Source organism: Podarcis cretensis, assembly GCF_951804945.1.
Source record: "Podarcis cretensis genome assembly, chromosome: 1".
NCBI classification, from domain to species: Eukaryota; Metazoa; Chordata; class Lepidosauria; order Squamata; family Lacertidae; genus Podarcis; species Podarcis cretensis.
In genome coordinates, this window is record NC_137170.1 from 3,617,772 (window position 1) to 3,638,257 (window position 20,486).

At 45.9% G+C, this 20,486-nt stretch overlaps 1 protein-coding gene across 3 annotated transcripts in view; it reads right to left on the bottom strand.

Annotated features, from left to right (window-relative positions):
* The window catches only part of NEMF (nuclear export mediator factor), a 42,663-nt gene extending 27,775 nt beyond the window's left edge, over positions 1–14,888 (bottom strand). For all 3 annotated transcript variants that reach the window (XM_079985785.1, XM_079985784.1, XM_079985786.1), the window contains exons 1-13: positions 14,726–14,888; positions 12,070–12,138; positions 11,142–11,244; positions 9,761–9,886; positions 9,045–9,193; positions 6,980–7,047; positions 6,314–6,397; positions 3,605–3,678; positions 2,996–3,066; positions 1,900–1,975; positions 1,371–1,433; positions 830–907; positions 504–712 (exon numbers count right to left, since the gene is read on the bottom strand). In XM_079985785.1, coding sequence (XP_079841911.1) covers positions 504–712; positions 830–907; positions 1,371–1,433; positions 1,900–1,975; positions 2,996–3,066; positions 3,605–3,678; positions 6,314–6,397; positions 6,980–7,047; positions 9,045–9,193; positions 9,761–9,886; positions 11,142–11,244; positions 12,070–12,138; positions 14,726–14,886 — 1,331 coding nt within the window. In that variant the 5' untranslated portion in view covers positions 14,887–14,888. The remainder of the gene's footprint in view (positions 1–503; positions 713–829; positions 908–1,370; positions 1,434–1,899; positions 1,976–2,995; positions 3,067–3,604; positions 3,679–6,313; positions 6,398–6,979; positions 7,048–9,044; positions 9,194–9,760; positions 9,887–11,141; positions 11,245–12,069; positions 12,139–14,725) is intronic.
* Between the last annotated feature and the right edge of the window lie 5,598 nt (positions 14,889–20,486).

The following is a 20,486-nucleotide window of genomic DNA, read 5'->3' on the forward strand; positions in this document are numbered from 1 at the left end:
GTTTGTTTGTTGCCTGTATAGGATATTCTGTTTTTTTAATGTTTGATGTTTAGCTGTGTTTCTATATATGCCGTAAGCCACCCAGCCAGGTGGGTGGGATATAAATATAACACAACAACATACCAATTTACAAAAACAGCTCCTTGTTGGAAAAGCCTCAGCACTGCTGATTTCAGTGGTACCCAAGTAGCACTCCCAATATTCTCCAGATTACAGGCCTCAAGCCAACCTAGGCTGGGGCTGGGGCTTATTCATCCAATTAAATTGCAGATAAGAACCCAATGCTGTCTTTGCTGGAACAGGGACCCCACTCCCATTGCTCCAGCACTTGGTCCTCGGGGGGTTAGCTTGTATCCAGGCAGTGAGGTCCCATTTTCAGCTATTCACAGTCCCACTCCCCCAATTCTGCCTAACCCTGAACCTCCTAACAAAGGAGTTTCAATACACACACACGCCCCAACCACCCCTTTCCAGCGCGTTTCTCCCACCTGCCCGGCACTTACTTCAGGAGCATCGTGATGTGGTTGGTCTGCAGCTTCAGCTCTTTGATGGCGCTTGCCACGGGATCCCCCTGGGCCTGGGCTTCTTTGACAATAGCGCCAATCTCTGTCCAGTCAATCTGATTGGCTAAGGCGCTCCGGACCACCTGGATGGCTCGGTCAACTATCTCCAGGTTCATTTCCACAAGCTCCCCTTTCACCTTGTCAATTTCCTTTGGGAAAGTGGAGGAGACCAAAAAAGCAGCAGCTGAGATTCTCTGGAGTATGACAAATGGACTGAAGCCAACAATTTATGGAGTTATCATGGTGGTACGATAACAACCCTTTACCTGAGCTTGATGGAGAGCTTCAAGCCGGTGCTCATGGTCCTTCCGAACATTTTCCAGCTTCTTTAGTGCTTGTTTCTCCTTTCAGGACAAAATGAAGGAGGAAAGAAAGACTGGTGGTGATTTGATGCTCATGCCAACTCAAGCATAGTGAGCTGAAGGCAAAGCAGGAGGGGAGAGAAGGCTGCAAGCAGGTAGCTAGAAAGAGCCACTCTAGTCTACTGGGGAAAGGAGTAGACCTGGCAGGTCTGGAGGCAGCTGGCAGGCAGTTCATCTCCTGAATCACCCCAAGCTGACAAGATGCAGGAGCCAAGGCTGTGCCTTACTCTGTATTAGCAAACGCAGGGAAGCTATCTCACAGAGAGCTCCATGTGTGTTTGACAGCAGCAAAACTTTCCCCTCTAATGCTGAAGCTATTAGGGTTCTCAGCAGGGACAAAAGTAAAATTCTCCCCATCTGAACGACAACCCACAGCTAGCAACTGGCTCCTTAGGGAAGCCACAAGGTGTTGTGTCAAATGCTAATTCTTTCACGAGGTCGGTACCTGCTGCAATGCCTTCAGGTCTATCTTCTGTCCTTCCAGCTTGGAGTAAAATTCATCCACTGCCTTCCAAAAGAGATGAAAACTTATATATATATATATATATATATATATATATATATATATATATGTATCAGGAAGCTGTTTTTCGTTTCTCATAAAAAATAAAAGTTCAGAACAAAACCAATTACATCCAAAAAGGCCCTTGAGTTAGATTTCCTTCAGTCTCAAACTCCGAAGTCTGAGTTCAGAATTCACTCGAGCAAAGCAACTTTCTGTGTCACAGCTGCCGCATTCTGGTAACGCTCAAAAGCACAGATGCCACCACCCGCCGCTTCAAAAATCTGTAACTCAAAATCCTAAACTTGGCTCTTAAACCGCTATGCTGCATTCAGATCCATCTTGCTGCAGCCACAAACAGTTGGCAGGATTCTAACTCAGTGGCCACTGTGGCTTCCCAGTACCACCTGACACAATAAAAAAATTACACCCCAGTTATAAAAGACAATAAATACCAAACACAGGACCGTACCTTGTTGAAAGAGTCAAACTCCACGTACGGACATCTTGTGTGTTGTGAAAACAAGAAAGGGTGAAATTCCTCATATCTACAAGACACACATTGGATAATGTCGCAGCAGCAAACCAAAAGCAGCTAATGCTATTCTAGGCTGCATCAAAAAAGAGCAGAGGGCCATTCTAAGGTTGGAGCTGACTTATTTAGCGGAGCATGGAATTGCCATTGTATAGCTCCTTTTTGGGCCGGTCATAAGAAGATTCACGAGACAGAGTGTCAGATGGTGGTGGTGGTTGCTCATGAGTAACCAGGCAGGACCTGTCTTTTACAGGTTTTAGTGTGCAAACTATTTACAGTGCAGATCTACCAAGTTCATGTCTGTCTCAGTTACTTGCAGAATCCGGGAGTGGCCCCTTCCGGCTTCTCCCCCAACATAAGAACTTTGACACCCCAAGCCTCCTCCTCCCCTCCTTGTGTTTCACCCCTCTGCGCAAGCTGGGCGACGGAAGTGGCGTGTGTCCCTCCCGGCAAGCCTGGCCAGGTGAGGCGCTGGGGTTCTCAGCAGCAGCATCGAGCCCTTTCCTCGCCTGGCTGGCCCCTTCCCTCTCTTCCCCACTGGAGGTGTGGCTTTTCCCACCGCTGGAAGAGGAACTGCTCCTCAGGAGCTTCGGAGGCTCTCTGTATCCCAACGGCCCCCCTGCCTCCCTCCCCTGTTCCGATGGCAGCCCCCTGACACAGAGATTAAAATCTGCGTAGCTCATTGTCAGAGTTCCGTTGGGACCGCACCAGCACAAGTACACACACAGAGAGTTGTTCTCTGGACGTATTTTAGGAATATTTGGACTATTTGGCTTTAAGATATTGAGTTGCGGGTGCCATTATTATTTTGGCATTGTACACATTAATTAAGATTTCATGATTTAGAAACTGTTGATATGTAATACATTCTGTTAACAAATTTTTGTAAACATAGTTGTTATCTGAGATTCCTGCATTGCAGGGGTTGGACTAGACAACCCTTATGGTCCCTTTTCCAACTCTACAATTCTATGACTCTATGACCAGCAGGAAAGTGAGGGGCCAAAAAGGAGGCTCTCTTCAAAATACATACGTGAGGATTTCTTCTGGCGGCTTGTTGGGTTCCAGACTTGGCTTTTTCTCCCTCTTCTGAATGATATAACCCTGCCAAAAAAAGAGAAGTAGAGAAACCCTGAGCAGCATTTCTTTTCAGTTTTCTGTTCTTGGAATTATTGTGATTATTACGGTTTTTATTTTTAGCTAGCCATCAGTAAGGGCGAGTTAGACCAGAGCCTACAAGACAGCCTGGGGTGAGGGGATGGGAGAGACTAGAAGCTTGGGTCACAAAAAGTGGAAGGTAAGCGCTAGGCCAGAACACATTGGGAGAAAAAAGTAAGGATCACAACAAGACGACCACAAAATCCGAATTTGTACACCTTCTCCAGAATACATCATTTGATATGAGAAGGATCAAACCACAGCTATTTTTGCATGAGGTTCTCTGGGCTCCCCTCCTCCTTGGTCCAATAAGTCTGCCTTTTGCATCACGGTCCCAGACTGCCTCCACTTCTGGGCTAGGGGAGCTTGAGAATGTTTACTAAACCCACCCCTCCCTGGAAGATCTACAATGGCAATGTTTGAACACTGCTCCTCTGGAACCCGTGGGGTGTGCAAAAACCAGAGCACTTCAACCATGAGCTACCTTGCCGTTAAAGTTGTCTGTGATCGCCATATATTCTTCTGCTTTCTGTAGCGCAGCAAGTACCTTTTCGACATCTAAAAAGAGAAAAAATGGAATCCAAGATTTTTGATTCTGTGGCTTCCTGCCGTGCTACAGCATATTCTTTGCATACTGGAGGCAGCCTTGGGCCAGATCAGATAATCTGTCCACCTAATCCCAGGATGGGAACTTGGAGCCTCCAAACACTATTAGACTGCAACTCCCATAATCTCTGATGATGGGACTGGTGGCTGGTGTTGATGCACTCCAGGAAAAGTTAGAGGGCAACAGGTACCTCATCCCTGATCTAAGCTCAATGTTGTCAGAAACTCTCCAGGGTTTCAGACAGGATAACAGTGGTACCTCTGGTTACGAACAGGATCCGTTCTGGAGGCCCGGCCGTATCCCAAAAATTTCGTAACCCGAGGACCGCTTCTGCACACGCACGCAGCGCCGCAGAGTTCTTCTGCAGATGCGCGAGTGGCAAACCCACTTCCGGGTTTGCTGCGGTAGTAACCTGAAGATTCTGTAACCTGGAGGTTATGCAACACGAGGTACCACTGTATTTTTTCAGCCTTGCCTAGAGATGCTGGGGATATGATCAAACTCAGAGCTGCAGACTGCCCCAAGGCTGGTTTAGGAGAATGAGAATTACCGTATTTTTCGTCCCATAGGACGCTCCGTCCCATAGGACGCACCTAGTTTTTTGGGGGGGGAAATAAAGGAAAAAATTTTTTCCTTTATTTCCCCCCCAAAAGCAGGTCGGGGAAGCCGAACCAGGTCGAGGAACAGCGGGATGGCAGCGCTGCACCTCCCTGCTGTCCCCCGAGCTTGTGGGGCTGGCCGATGTCTGCCTCAGGCGGCAGGCTGCTATCCGCAGCGTGGGGAGCCCTGCGGGGAACTCCTGCAGGGCTCCCCATGCTGCGGATGTCTGTCCGGCGCGCGGGGCACTCTGCTTCAGGGCGCCCCACCCGCCGGGTGGCAGGCTGCTATCCGCAGCGTGGGGAACCCTGCGGAGAACTCCTGCAGGGCTCCCCACGCTGCGGATGTCTGCCCAGTGCGCGGGGTGCTCTGCTTCAGGGCGCCCGACGCTCCGGGAAGCAGGCTGCTATCCACAGCCTAGACAGCCCTGCCGGACGGACCTCCTGCAGGGCTGCCCAGGCTGCGGATGCGCTCCCGAAGCGCCGGGCGCTCTACTTTCAGGGCACCCGACGCTCCGGGAAGCAGGCTGCTATCCGCAGCCTAGACAGCCCTGCCGGACCTCCTGCAGGGCTGCCTAGGCTGCGGATGTCTTCCTGAAGCCTGGAGAGCGAGAGGGGTCGGTGCGCACCGACCCCTCTCGCTCTCCAAGCTTCAGCGAAAGCCTGCATTCGCCCCATAGGACGCACCCAGATTTCCCCTTCATTTTTGGAGGGGAAAAAGTGCGTCCTATGGGGCGAAAAATATGGTAAGCATTTCCAAAGCGTCAGCTGTGTTAGCTGCGTACAGTGACACCTTAGAGCAGTGGTTCTCAAAGATTGGCGTGGCAGGAGAGGATAGCAAGTGTGGTGGAAGATTCAAAGACAATCAAGGAAACATTTAAACATTTCGGTGTAGTATAGTATAAAAATATTCTTTATAAATGAGGTTATCTGGCAAAAGCTCACACCTCTCATGGAGTTTGTACACATATTTAAGGTACATACATAAGACGCTCATTTCTAATTATAGTCTAAGAATGATTCATGTTCTTATGTAAGCTGCATTGTTTTATACTTTCTGGGTGTCCCATGATCGTATTATAAAGCAATTGTGTTCTGTGTTATAAATCAGTTGCTAGTTGTTGTTTCTTTTTGTTTCCCCATGTATTTCTTAGCAATAAAAAAATTGCTAAGAGCAAATTGTTATTCTGAAAGTGTGGCCCAGGAAAAAAAAGTTTGAAAACCAGTGCATTATAGGCTAACTAATTTATTATGGCTTAAGCTTTCAAGGACTCATGCGCACAATATTAGCTGGCAGGAATGCAAAGAAAGAAAGTCTAGGTTGGGAGGTGAATGAGGTGCAAAAATGACAGACCGTAATGATCAGAGCTGAAATATACAGTAGTGCCTCGCAAGACGAAATTAATCCATTCCGTGAGGCTCTTCGTATAGCGGTTTTTTCGTCTTGCGAAGCAAGCCCATTGACAGCTTAGCAGATTAGCGCTATTAGTGGTTTAGCGGCTTTTAGCGATCAGCTGTTAAGCGGCTTATCAGCGGATCAGCTGTTAAGCGGCTTAGCGGCTTAGGAAAAGGGGGGGGAGGGAAAAAAAGTCGGAAAAACTCGCAAGACATTTCGTCTTGCGAAGCAAGCCCATAGGGAAATTCGTTTTGCGAAGCGCCTCCAAAACGGAAAACCCTTTCGTCTAGCGGGTTTTCCGTCTTGCGAGGCGTTCGTCTTGCGGGGCACCACTGTATACCCTATACAAACACCTTTAACCTTTTGAGCAACATATTGGTGATAACTGCTGAGATGATCGACTTAACACCACTCGTACGTCAGGGAACCACTCACAAGAAACAGGGAATTAACCAGGCCTAATAGATGAAATTAAAATGATACACCACAGTGCGTAACACAAAGATCTTGAAATACCAGGCATTATGCAACTCTGTCATGTGACATGCAAAAGGGTGTGCGGTGCATTTCGCGATGAAATGTCTGGCCACTTGCCTTTCCCTTCTATCTGTTCTGCTTTGGCGTTACTGGAAATTCCCGCTTCCATCAGGCAGTGCTCGATAAGTGTGGCTCCATAAGCTATAAAAAGTGGAGGAAGGGAGAGAACCATTTATAAGACCAAACAATTAGCCAGAGACATGGATTTAAAAGAATCCTCGCCCCCCCCCACAAGGATTTTTTTTCAAACAAGGCAGAATATGGGACATTTTATACACAGGGGATAAAGAGGCCTCCATCTTCAACAATTTGTTTAAATAAATTAAAAAATTGTCCAGTAGCAGCTTAAGAGACCAACTAAGTTTGTTCTGGTTGTTCTCTAAGGTGCTACTGGACAATTTTTTAATTTTTATTTATTTATTTCAACTGCGTCAGACCAACACGGCTACCTACCTGAATCAACAATTTGTTTAGTCTGTCCCTTCCCAGCTCCAAACAAATATATGTCATTTTAAGTATCGCGGCAAAGACCTAGCACATCTCAAAAACATTACAGCTCTCAAAAGCAATTGGCTATTACTGGTAGAAATATACCTGTTATTTGATGTTCCAACAGGATCTCTTAGATATATTTGCAATCCTGCTTTCTTCTCTAGTGCTCAAAGTTTGAAAAACAGAAGATAGCTTATTGCTGATTTCAATTTTAACATAAATGGTACTTACGAAGGTGAGGATTTAGGACTCTCTTTAGCTGGTCCCCTTTCGGTGCACTGGCTATTATTTCTGTCAACCTGTTAAGTGGGAGATGGGGAGGAAGGTCACCCCCCAAAAAAGAATACATTGCTATAGAATGATATTGAAGAGGAAAGCACATTGTGAACGTAAGAAGGGTCTGCCGGATCAGGCCAAGGGCCCATCTAGTCCAGCCTCCTCGTCTCACAATGACCAGCCAGTTGACCGTGAGAAACCTGCAAACAAGATCTAACCACAAGAGCCTTCTCCCCTAATCTGGTTTCCAGCAACTCGCATTGAGAAGCAGTAAAGTGGGACCTCGTGTTCCAGAGGCCCATCCGTAACGTGAAATGCCCACAACTCAAAGCGCTGCGTCTGCGCAGGTGTGCGGTGCGATTTGGCACTTCTGCGCATGCGGCGAAACCCGGAAGTAACCCGTTCCGGTACTTCCGGGTTGCCACAGGACATAACGCGAAAAGACGCAACATGAAGCGGACGCAACACGAGGTATGACTGTATTGCTTCTAACTGCGAAGACAGAGCGTAGCCATGGTGGCCAGTAGCCACTGACAGCCCTCTCCACCTCCATGAATTTGTCTAATCCCATATCCCCAAAGATAAAATTAACATATTCCTATACGCAACAACAGCAGCGAGAACGTTGGTGGCCAACAAAAAGGGAATGGCTAAGTAAACTATGTGAGTATCTGGAGTTAGCAAAATTGATGGACATAAGAAGGCATAAATCTAAAACTATGGTACAGAAACAATGGGAATGCTTATATGAATATTTACTCAAACAGGGATCAAACACAAAAGTTTGGTTGTGCTTAGACTAACCTTGTGATGAATACAGAGAATACAAAGATTAGATGGACTATGAAAGAATTTAAGGAAAGGAAGTGACTAAAGAACAGATGTAAATTTAAAATAGAATGCGGTGGAAGTCTTTTATAATATTTTAACTAGGATTTAAATATTGTAATGTTTGAAGTACAAATTTGGAATTATTGATTATGAAAAGTATTTTTTCTCTTCATCCTTTTCCTTCTTTCTTTCTTTTATCTTAGGTCTTTCTTCTTTTCTAGTCTACATTCTGGAAAATTGTGTAGATAAATGTTTTTATGTACGGTTATGTATTGTTTCTATTTTTTTTCTTTTCATTTTTCTGTAACATCGATTAAAATTTAATAAAAATGATAATTTTTTTTAAAAAGAATTTGTCTAATCCCAGGCTGGTGCCATCCCTGCCCCCTGTGGCAGGGAGTTCCGCAGTTTGACTTTGCGCTGTGTGAAAAAGTCCTTTCTTTTTTCTGTCCTGAATCTTCCAACACTCAGTTTCAATGGAGGCCCACAGGTTCCAGCATTATGAGACGAGAAAAGCATTTCTCTATCTACTTTTTCCGTGCCATGCATATATTTTTTTTAAAAAAACTCCTATCATGTTGCCTTTTACTTAACTTTTTCGCTAAACTACAAAGTCCCAATAGGGACGCGGGTGGCGCTGTGGGTTAAACCACAGAGCCTAGGACTTGCCGATCAGAAGGTTGGCGGTTCGAATCCCCGCAACGGGGTGAGCTTCCGTTGCTCGGTCCCTGCTCCTGCCAACCTAGCAGTTCGAAAGCGCATCAAAGTGCAAGTAGATAAATAGGTACCACTCCGGCGGGAAGGTAAACGGCGTTTCCGTGCGCTGCTCTGGTTCGCCAGAAGCAGCTTAATCATGCTGGCCACATGACCCGGAAGCTGGACGCCGGCTCCCTCGGCCACTAAAGCGAGATGAGCGCCGCAACCCCAGAGTCGGCCACGACTGGACCTAATGGTCAGGGGTCCCTTTACCTTTACCTTTACAAAGTCCCAAACGATGCAACCTATTTTCACAGGGGAGTCACTCCATTCCCCTTGACCATTTTGGGTGTCAAACTCAAACCAGAGCAACTTTCCAGCCCAGCAAGCGGGTCTCTGAAAAGCAGCTCTACTCAGTTCTTGGAGAAGGATGGGGCGGGGGCGGATATTGCTTTCTCCCCCAAACTAAATGCTGCACAAAGAACAGAGGTACCTTTCCAAACTGGGCAACGGTGCTGCTGCTTTGGCGTTATCGACCGGGTAGTGTTCCCGCACTGCAAACTTTACATCATCTGCTTCATCCGTGCGAAACCTCAGGATGTTCAGTATTAGGTATTCGTGGTCAGTAAGAACAATGTTGCCCTGCAAAAGAGTTTCCAAGCAAAATGCGGGTTTCAACCTATAAAGTCTTTATGGAGCCTCTCCCTGTGTCAACATTAATTTTTTATTAATTACTTCCCTTCATCCTAAAATCCCTGGGCAGGTTATAACATTAAAACACTCTATTTAAAACAGCTGAAATCAAATTACGATCACAAAAATAAAGGATACACTTCAAGTGTCAGGTTGTTTTACGGATTTGTAAGCCGCTTTGAGACACTTTATTGTGGAAAGTAATAAAACAGTCAGAAGACAAGGGTGCAATTTTAGTTCCTATGCTGTGGACTTAGATGCTCAACATTCACCATCCACACTACCTAGGGAAATTTGGATTTTTTTAATTACTATTTATTTATTTATTGCTTGTCTGCTTTGCATATGGTATGACGCAGTACCCTGCTACTGCCCTTTTGGGTTGTTAGTAATGGCAGTAAAGGAAATTTGAAACAAAAACGAAGAACCTTCCCACCAAGTAACAAAGCAGCGGCACGAGGAGAGAGATCAGCCTTTTCGCCTCCAAGACCCGCAGCTTTTTCACCCTCCACTTACCCTGTCGTACAACTCTATAATCAGATGATAGGCGGCTTCATCGCTCCCAAACTGGAAATCGACTATCCTGTCGACGCCAAGCTGCGTCACACTCACAAGCCTTCTGGTCTTCAGATGCTTGCGACACTGTCAGCGGGGAGAGCACAAACAGGTCTCACAAAGGGGCAATGAGGCACAGTCGTTTGCTCTTCCCCTGCAAAAAGCCAGGGTAGATGGGGACTCCCACGCCCCATAAATAAAAATGCTGATATCGTAGTCTCTCATAAACTTTTGGATCATTTGGAATATTTGAACAATGGCCTGATAAAAGCAGGAGAAGCATGGTGTTGGGGAGAGTCTACAGTGGTAGTCATGTTACGGATGGGATCCGTTCCGGAGGCCCGGGCGTAACATGAAAAGCCCGCAACTCGAAGTGCTGCGTCTGTGCAGGCACGCGGTGCGATTTAGCGCTTCTGTGCATGCACAAGAGGCAAAACCCGGAAGTAACCCATTCCAATACTTCCGGGTTGCTGCGGGACACAAGACGAAAACACGCAACCTGAAACGGATGTAACATGAAGTAAAGGTAAAGGGATCCCTGACCATTAGGTCCAGTCGTGACCGACTCTGGGGTTGCGGCGCTCATCTCGCTTTATTGGCCGAGGGAGCCGGAGTACAGCTTCCAGATCATGTGGGCAGCATGACTAAGCCGCTTCTGGCGAACCACAGCAGCGCACGGAAACGCCGTTTACCTTCCTGCCAGAGCAGTACCTATTTATCTACTTGCACTTTGACGTGCTTTCAAACTGCTAGGTTGGCAGGAGCAGGGACCGAGCAACAGGAGCTCACCCCATCGCGGGGATTCGAACCGCCGACCTTCTGATCGGCAAGCCCTAGGCTCTGTGGTTTAACCAACAGCGCCACCCGCATCCCAACATGAAGTATAACTGTATTTTAAAAAAGAAAAACCTATGGGGAAGGTCTGGCAGAAGCAAAGGGTGGAGCAGATGTGACTTTGGCTACCCGAAGACCTCCCCATCACTTGTTTGGCTGCTGAGTCTTCAGCAGATATTGCTAGCCTGCCTGCTTCCAGAACTCACTCCGCCACATGAAAACACATATGTATGTAAAACACTCCAAAGCCTTAGAGCATGGAGTGGAATTATTCACCTACTCCTGCCAGGAGAAGGAAAGACGAGAGCTCTCCATTCAACAAGAGAAAACCAAGGCACAAGCCTTGCTGTTATTTGCGCCTGTAGTCTCATACTGCAAGGTTCATATATGAAAAATGCAAAATGCTTGTCTGGCTAGTCCCAGAGATGAAACGACAACATTAGCGGCTTGGCATGTTTTCTCTCCCCCGCCCCAGAAATCTACAGCATGCAGAGAAAGATGCATTTACCTTCATTGCAAAGCCAGATGGCATCATGTTCTTGGGCCACTCAAACTCTGTTGTGTGAATTCTTATGCCAGATTCCAGGAGAAGCGTAGCCTTGAGGTCTGGCCTAATGACAACAGAAGGCGTCAGGGAGCATCTAGGCACCGATTTGGCGTAACACATGCTCTTCCTCCTCTGGGAAGTGCAAGCTTGCATTTTTAATTTTTTTCAAAATCAAACACTGAATTTGCATGCTGGCATCCACTCGCTCGTAATAAATTTATGCAGTTCCCCAGAACTGAGAAGGTTTCCCACGAGTAATCCCTTGAAGGATCTTTTTAACAATCAAGCAGTATATAAATTTTATGAACTAAACAATGTTTATAAACTCAGAGAAAGTAGTGTGTGAAGATGCTTGGAAAAGCAAGGACAGGTGAACCTTCTCCCTACGTTTAACAACAGCACCAGGAAAATACATAATATGGGCATGCTATGCAGGGGAGGAAGGAGAGAGAGAGATTGTAATCATTCACATTAAATGAAGAATACAGAAGAAAGCAGAGGGGACAATATACACCTGTATCTTTGAAGAAAAGTCCCATTAATTTTAATGCATCTTGATTTCATGTACTACATTCAAAAGACTACATTCATAGGAAACAGGTCCGTGTTCCAACTTCCTTTTCATACATAGTGTTCTAGTTTTGTTTGGCTACTTTATCTCATCGGAGATTGAGATACACGTAAAACACACATACAGTTTGAAAAGTTAGAAATATTCCAAAGAGAGCTGGGATACTAACCTGTGACTCTCCAGATGTTGCTGGCCTACAGCTCCCTGACCATTGGCCATGCTGGCTGGGACTGATGGGAGCTGGAATCCAGCAACATCTGGAGGGCCAGAGGCTTCCTGCTCCTGAAATAAAGAAAACAAGGAAGTTTCAGCTCTTACTTCTGAAGGCGAATAAGGTATGTCTTATTGTCCACATCGTAAACGTTGTTTACTCTCATTCCCAACAAGCTGGGGGGAAAAGAGACAGAGGAGAAAATGCATATATATATATATATATATATATTTACCAGTCTAAGGAAATTTATAGAAAACTGCTCTTGTTGCAAACACTGACTCAATTTTTTTTAACAAAGAGCAACTGTCAATCTTATTGTGGCTAAGGCTGGAGGAGGCAGTGAAAGAACTGCTTCTAAAATCAAAGGAACAACAAATTAATTATAGTACAAATATATTTCTGGGCTAAGTCCAATCTGGAGTAGTCTTGTATGCTGATTATCTTGGAACAAGACTACAGTGGTACCTCTGGATGCGAACGGGATCTGTTCCGGAGCCCCATTCGCATCCTGAGTAGAACGTAAGCCACGACTGCGTGTCTGCACGTGCGCGGGCCGTGTTTTGCCGCTTCCGCACATGCGTGTGATGTATTTTGAGTGTCTGCACATGTGCAAGTGACAAAAACCTGGAAGCATATTTAACCCGAGGTATGACTGTAGTGAGATAGAATCAATGTGACACGTATTCGTAGGTCTAAAAATCAGACAAATACAGTCATACCTCGGGTTAAATGTGCTTCAGGTTGAGCGTTTTCAGGTTACGCTCCACGGCGACCCAGAAGTAATGGAGCGCGTTACTTCCGGGTTTCGCCACTCGCGCATGTGCAGACGCTCAAAAGGACGTCACGCGCATGCGCAGAAATGGCACGTGCAGAACGCGGGTTGCGTTTGCTTCAGGATGCAAACGGGGCTCCGGAACGGATCCCGTTCACATCCATAGGTACCACTGTAAAATATGTGGCTGGTCCTACACAGCGCCAGCCCAAGATATGTTGGCACCTGAGGCAGACCCCAAAATAGCACACACCCTCTCCCCACCAGGGAAGATCTACATCAGGAACAAGGGGAGAAAGAAAGAAGACTGGGATCTGTAGCTCTGGTGAATCCCATCCACTTTCCTTTTCTTTTTTTGCTAAGTGCATAAAGCCCAGTGCATGCAAGTTAAATGTGTGTAAGTTGTGAGTTGCCCGTATAGTAGTGCTCCCATGCCAGCGGCCTTCAATCGTCAGGTGAAAGAATGTAGCTCAGGATCAGGAGAGGACCCTTCAGATGTTGCTGGACTCTGACTCCCAGCACTCCTGACCACTGGCTACACAGGTTGCTGTCAGTTGGAAGACTCAGGGTTTCCCAAACTTGAGCTTCCAGCTGCTTTTGGACTACAACTCCCATCATCCCTAGCTAGCAGGACCAGGGGTCAGGGATGATGGGAACTGGAGTCCAAAACAGCTGGAAGCCAACTCACAGCAGCCCTGTTTAGGGAAGCTTTCAATGTTTGATGCATTACTGTATTTTAATATTTTGTTGGAAGCTGCACAGAGTGGCTGGGGAAGCCCAGCCAGATGAGCAGGGTAGAAATAATAAATTACAGTGGTACCTCGGGTTAAGTACTTAATTCGTTCCGGAGGTCCGTACTTAACCTGAAACTGTTCTTAACCTGAAGAACTACTTTAGCTAATGGGGCCTCCCGCTGCCGCTGCGCAATTTCTGTTCTCATCCTGAAGCAAAGTTCTTAACCTGAAGCACTATTTCTGGGTTAGCAGAGTGTGTAACCTGAAGCGTATGCAACCCGAGGTACCACTGTATTATTATTATTATTATTATTATTATTATTATTATTACTATTATTATTATTAGGAAACACTGCTAGGAGTCTAACACAGACATAGGCAAACTCAGCCCTCCAGCTGTTTTAGGACTACAACTCCCATTATCCCATTATCCCTAGCTAACAGGACCAGTGGTCAGGGATGATGTGAATTGTAGTCCCAAAACATCTGGAGGGCTAAGTTTGCCTATGCTTGCCCTTGGCCATGGGGGTGGAGTCCCACAACATCTGGAAGAAATAAAAATAAAATAAAAAATTGTCCAGTAGCACCTTATAGACCAAACAAAAAAAATTCTTTCCAGTAGCACCTTAAAGACCAACTAAGTTAATTCTTGGTATGAGCTTTCGTGTGCATGCACACTTCTTCAGATACACTGAAACAGAAGTTCTGTTTCAGTGTATCTGAAGAAGTGTGCATGCACACGAAAGCTCATACCAAGAACTAACTTAGTTGGTCTTTAAGGTGCTACTGGAAGGAATTTTTTTTGTTTTGACTATGGCAGACCAACACGGCTACCTATCTGTAACTGGACTTATAGACCAGGCATCCCCAAACTCAGCCCTCCGGAAGTTTTTGGGACTACAACTCCCATGATCCCTAGCTAACAGGACCAGTGGTCAGGCATGATGGGAATTGTAGTCCCAAAACATCTGGAGGGCCGAGTTTGCCTATGCCTGGTCTAACAACCAGGGGACTACAACTCCCATCGACCCCCAGCCAGCTCCCACGTGACTTGGACTACAACTCCCACCAGGCCCTGCCAACGAATGGGAACTGTAGTCCAAAGCTCCTGGGAGGCACCTGATTGGGGGAGGCTGGCAGGGGCGGAGCGAGGTAAAGGGGCGTGGCTGTGGGTGGGGCCAATGCCCTGTGGGCGGGGTCTCCGTGGTCGCGGGGGCGGGGCCGCCGCCCGCCTGTCTCGAGGCTCCCTCCTACCTCTGGCGCAGCTCGGCTATCACCGCCCGGATATCGACCGTGCTGAAGCGGGACTTCATGGCCGGGCCTCTCCTCTCCGCGGCGGACTCTGCCCGGCCTTCCCTCGCCGCGCTCCGGGACGCTTTTCCTCCTGTCAGGAGCCGAATCGCGCTCGCGCGCATGCGCCTTGCGCCACGTGACCTACGGCGAGCCCACTAGGCCAAAACTGTTCCAGCGCGGCGTCAGGGAAGGAGAAGAGCTCCCTGCCGCCCTCTGCCGGACAGCGTGGAAATGGCAACGCTTGGAGGTGCAGGAGTTTAATGGTGATGGGAAAGCACTTTTCGTATGCTCAGAGGTCCCCGCTATTTCTTCACCTTGTTTATGCATTGCATTTCTACTCCACCTTTCCTCCCTGAAGCGGAGGGTGGTGTTCCTAAGTCTCCTGCGAGGCATCCAGAGGGTGCCCTTATCTTAGCAAGGGCACCTTCTTAGCATCTAATATAGCCCATAACAGCCTAGGACTCCTCAAGCAATCCTCAGCCTCCCAAGGTGCCACCATGCTCAGCTGTTGGAGGAAGCCCGATACGCACATTTGAATTCAGATCTTGGGGTTTGGAGTTTGGCTGGCACCTAGGAGGAGAATTCTGAAATGTTTTATTTAGGGGAGCATGTTGCTGTGAGATGGGGAGCTTGGCCAGGACAGGGTTAATGGAGCAAGGCTGATTTAATACTCCTGACAAAGTTGCCAGGCACAGCTTTTGTTAAGGAAAGTACAGGTGATGCGTTTCCATGGCTACTGATTGTTAGGTGATCTCTCTCAAGGCTTCTGAATGGAGCAGAAAGAGGCCTCCCACCCAGCTGCTGAAAGTCATGTAATCTAAAAAGGGAGAATTAAAAACTGCAGTTAGGCCAGACTGAGAGAGAGCCAAGTTAAGCCTCTGTAAGCTCTGTTTGAGAGGATACTCTTGAGAAAAGCGGATTTGGGCCTTGAGTGTTTAAATCTGGGATGGGGACCTGGATCCCACAGTGGGTTGGCTACATGCACATGAAAGCTACATGCACATGAAAGCTTATACCCAGAACAAACTTAGTTGGTCTCTATAAGGTGCTACTGGACAATTTTTTAATTTATTTTGACTGTGACCTGCTTTCCTGAGCCCAAGGTTAGAAATCAGATGGTGTTAGCAAAGTCCCAGGGCTATGAAAATGCTGGTTAGTGGTGCCTATAAGACAGGTGGATATGGAATATTTTTGTTTTGACAAGTTTTTGCACCTGGATGAAGCCACCTCTGCCTTAGGTGTTTTGTGCTATTAATTAATTAATTAGTGCATTTCATCCGCTATTCTGTTGTTTTTCAGCCTTCCAGTTATTATTATTTTTTGTACTGCTTTTAAAACAGTAGACTTTTTAGCTGTTTTTTTATTATATGACCGTAATCACCTTCACGTGCATGTAAAAGGCAACTCATTAATTGATAAATAATGATATAATCCCAACGGTGTCTCCAGCTATGCTCAGCCCGTAATTTTGCAAATAAATGCAAACGTTACAAAATACCAGTAAGTCTCCAGAAACCTCCTTCTAATGGAAACTAAACTAATCCTGGGTATACAATGTGCCCTGGAACTTCTTACTGCTTGGAAGTGGGGTGAGCATAACACTAGAGATTAATTTTCAAAATGTGCTTAGATAGGCTTCAGCCAGCCTGATAGCACGGAGGAGTATGGCTTCCAGGGATAATAGACACTTTGCACAAGTTCAGAGACATGTGCATTTTAATTTTATTTTCAGAATTGAGAAGAGAGGATGCTCAGGATGGTGGCTTTGATCTGGGCGAATTCAGCATCCTGTTGGATCTTGACACACTGAGGACCATTGTATTGACCCTAACCTTAGCAATGCACTCATTCTGCAACGTAGTCCATAGCAGCAGCCTAGAACTCTGGAGCTAGAGCAGCCTTCCAGGCTCAGGTCTCCCAAGGAGCTGGGATTATAGGCAAGAGCCATCACACCAGGGCTCCTTGTTTGCTTCCTGTGTGTCCATCATCCAGAAGATGGCAGCAAAGATCAAAACACTGAATCAATACTGTATTCTCAAATGAATAAATAACTTTCTGACAGTAGGAGCTGTTTGACAGTGGAACGGGCTTCCTCAGGAGGTTGTGGACTGTCTTTCATTGGAGGCTTTTAAGCAGAGGTCGGATAGCCATCTGTCATAGATGCTTTAGTTGAGTTTCCTGCATCACAGGGGATTGGACCAGAAGACCCATGGGTCCCTTGCAGCTCTATGCTTCTAGGATTCTATGAAACCACAGGTGGAAGAGGGCTCTTGTGGTCGAATGACATGAGCCAACAGTGTGACGCGGCAGCTAAAAAAGCCAATGCAATTCTGGGCTGCATCAATAGGAGTATAGCATCTAGATCAAGGAAAGTAATAGTGCCACTGTATTCTGCTCTGGTCAGACCTCACCTGGAGTACTGTGTCCAGTTCTGGGCACCACAGTTCAAGGACACTGACAAACTGGAACGTGTCCAGAGGAGGGCAACCAAAATGGTCAAAGGCCTGGAAACGATGCCTTATGAGGAACGGCTAAGGGAGCTGGGCATGTTTAGCCTGGAGAAGAGGAGGTTAAGGGGTGATATGATAGCCATCTTCAAATATATAAAAGGATGTCACATAGAGGAGGGAGAAAGGTTGTTTTCTGCTGCTCCAGAGAAGCGGACACAGAGCAATGGTTCCAAACTACAAGAAAGAAGATTCCACCTAAACATTAGGAAGAACTTCCTTTTTTTTTTTTTTTTAATAAAATTTTTATTAATTTCCAATTTTTTAACATAAACAAAAACAACATAAAAACAAACACAAAAACTCATGTTTTCTTAACCTTATTTCCATAACCCTCTTTTCCCGGACTTCCCCATACCTTTCCCTTTTAAGCCATTTAATTTTAAGCCATTATTCAGCAACCCTTCTTAACCAATTAAATGTAAATTCATTCTCTTTTTCAATTCCACCCTAAAATTAAACACAATTTTCCGCTGCAATTCTACGTCTTCTTTTCCCTCAGCATTTTAGCACTCCTCAATTTTATAATAATTCTTAAGATACATCTTAAATTTCTTCCAATCTTCTTCCACAGTCTCTTTCTCTTGGTCGCGGATTCTGCCGGTCATTTCTGCCAGTCCCATAAAGTCAATCACTTTCGCCTGCCATTCCTCCAGCGTGGGTAGCTCTTCTGTCTTCCAATACTTTGCTAGAAGAATCCTTGCTGCCGTAGTAGCGTACAAAAAGAAATTTTTATCCTTCTTCGGCACCAACTGGCCGACCATACCCAAGAGAAATGCCTCTGGTTTCTTGTTAAAGGTGCACTTAAGCACTTTCTTAATTTCATTATAAATCATTTCCCAGAAGGCCTTAATCTTTGGGCAGGTCCACCAAAGGTGGAAAAAGGTACCTTCAGTCTCTTTACATTTCCAACATTTGTTATTGGGCAAATGATAAATCTTCGCAAGCTTGACTGGGGCCATGTACCACCTGTAAATCATTTTCATAATGTTTTCTCGTAAGGCATTACATGCCGTAAATTTAATACCTGTGGTCCATAACTGCTCCCAGTCAGCAAACATAATGTCATGACCTATGTCCTGTGCCCATTTAACCATAGCAGACTTCACTGTCTCATCTAATGTATTCCACTTCAACAGCAAGTTATACATTCTTGATAAATTCTTAGTATTGGGTTCTAACAGTTCTGTTTCTAGTTTCGATTTCTCCACCTGGAAACCAATTTTCCTGTCTTGTTTGTAGGCCTCCATTATTTGAAAATAATGGAGCCAATCTCGTACCTTGGACTTTATTTTCTCATAACTTTGTAATTTAAATTCACCACCTTCTTGTTCTAAAATTTCAGAATATTTCGGCCAATTAGTTCTCATATTAAGTTTCTTTACCTCCTTGGCCTCCATAGGTGAAAGCCACCTGGGAGTTTTATTTTCCAGTAAATCTTTATACCGTATCCAAACATTATATAGTGCTTTCCTGACAATGTGATTTTTAAAACCCTTATACACCTTAACCTTGTCATACCAGATATATGCATGCCAACCAAAGTTGTTATCAAATCCTTCCAAATCTAGAATGTCTGCATTTTCAAGAAGTAGCCAATCTTTTAACCAGCAGAAAGCTGCCGATTCATAGTAGAGTCTTAAGTCCGGCAGGGCAAACCCCCCTCTTTCTTTAGAATCGGTAAGTATCTTAAACTTAATTCTGGGCTTTTTCATTAGGAAGAACTTCCTGACAGTAAGAGCTGTTTGACAGTGGAATTTGCTGCCAAGGAGTGTGGTGGAGTCTCCTTCTTTGAAGGTCTTTAAGCAGAGGCTTGACAACCATATGTCAGGAGTGCTCTGATGGTGTTTCCTGCTTGGCAGGGGGTTGGACTCGATGGCCCTTGTGGTCTCTTCCAACTCTATGATTCTATGAATCCTGATTGCTGGTTTCCCACAAGCATCAGGTTGGCCACTGTGAGAACAGGATGCTGGACTAGATGGGCCATTGGCCTCATCCAGGAGGCTCCTCTCACATTCTTAAAATAATGAGAAATACTATTTTTTTCTGTTCAGAAATCCCACCTACATGGGCTGTGTCTCCCCAAACTGCTTAGATGCCCACAGCTGATCCCCAGGACACCACCACAGTCCTGCCTATATCATGATGGTTAGGGACTGTGTGTAAATGATCTGCTGTGAGAATAGGCAGAACATAAGAAAAAGCCTGGCAGGATCAGGCCAAAGTGAGGCCATTGTTGGGAGACAATGGAGGAGTGCGCCTTTGGGGGTGAAGTCAAACTGTTGGAAGGTTGCAACGTCTGATGTGGCTGTAGAGACCGATATAGGAGAGACATGTTTTGTTGCAGCTGAGGCAGATGAAGGTGTCCGGTTGTGCTGCTACAGATGCATCATGGCATTTCTCCTCTCTGCGTTCCTCCAAGCAGTCCTTCCTCCTCTGGTCATTACTGTGGATGCAGGACCTGACTATCCATCTACAAGTATTGCGGTCATCTGCAAGGGATTCCCACACAGCGGGGTTGATATTGTCAGTCATCATGTCTTATAATTCAGAGTTGGATCTGGTCCCTGAAGCCAGCTCCCCATACAGCACATCCTTGGGGATCCTGCCATCTTCCCTTTTGTGGACATGACCAAGCCAGTGTAGACATTGCTGGGAATGTGGGCTTGGGAGACCATATCTTTGAGACACCGTCCTGCTGTGCATCGCTACCGACAGTTGTAAGTTGCCCTCAGCTCACTTCCATAAAGCAGCTTGCTCAACACACAGGCCTGGTGGACCTTCATCTAGGCATCATAATATTGCAGGATGAGCACTTTGTGTTAACAATGTTCTCTCCTTTTTGTTATTTTATATTTTGTGTTCTGCACATAGCTGTCAACTTTCAGATTTGAAAATGTTGGTACTAAAGGGTTAAGAGGTAACAAGTCGCTCTAATCACTGAGCAGCTGAAAGTCATTAAGCATCCAGGAATATGAGTTGGTTTGTATAAATAGTCAGTTCATCCGTGTTTCTCTCTTCCCCCCTTGACCTGACTCGCAGACTCAGTTTGTGGCCGTGGGCGTGTTTGCTGATATGAGTTAAGTTTAGAGTAAAGTTTTCTTTATGCCGGAGATAAAAGCATGTGTGCTTTATCGCCAGGGTTTTTTTTTGCTTTTGTGAATAAAGTTTTTCCCTGAGTTCCAAAGTGCTTGCTCCAGGATTCTTCATTTAGA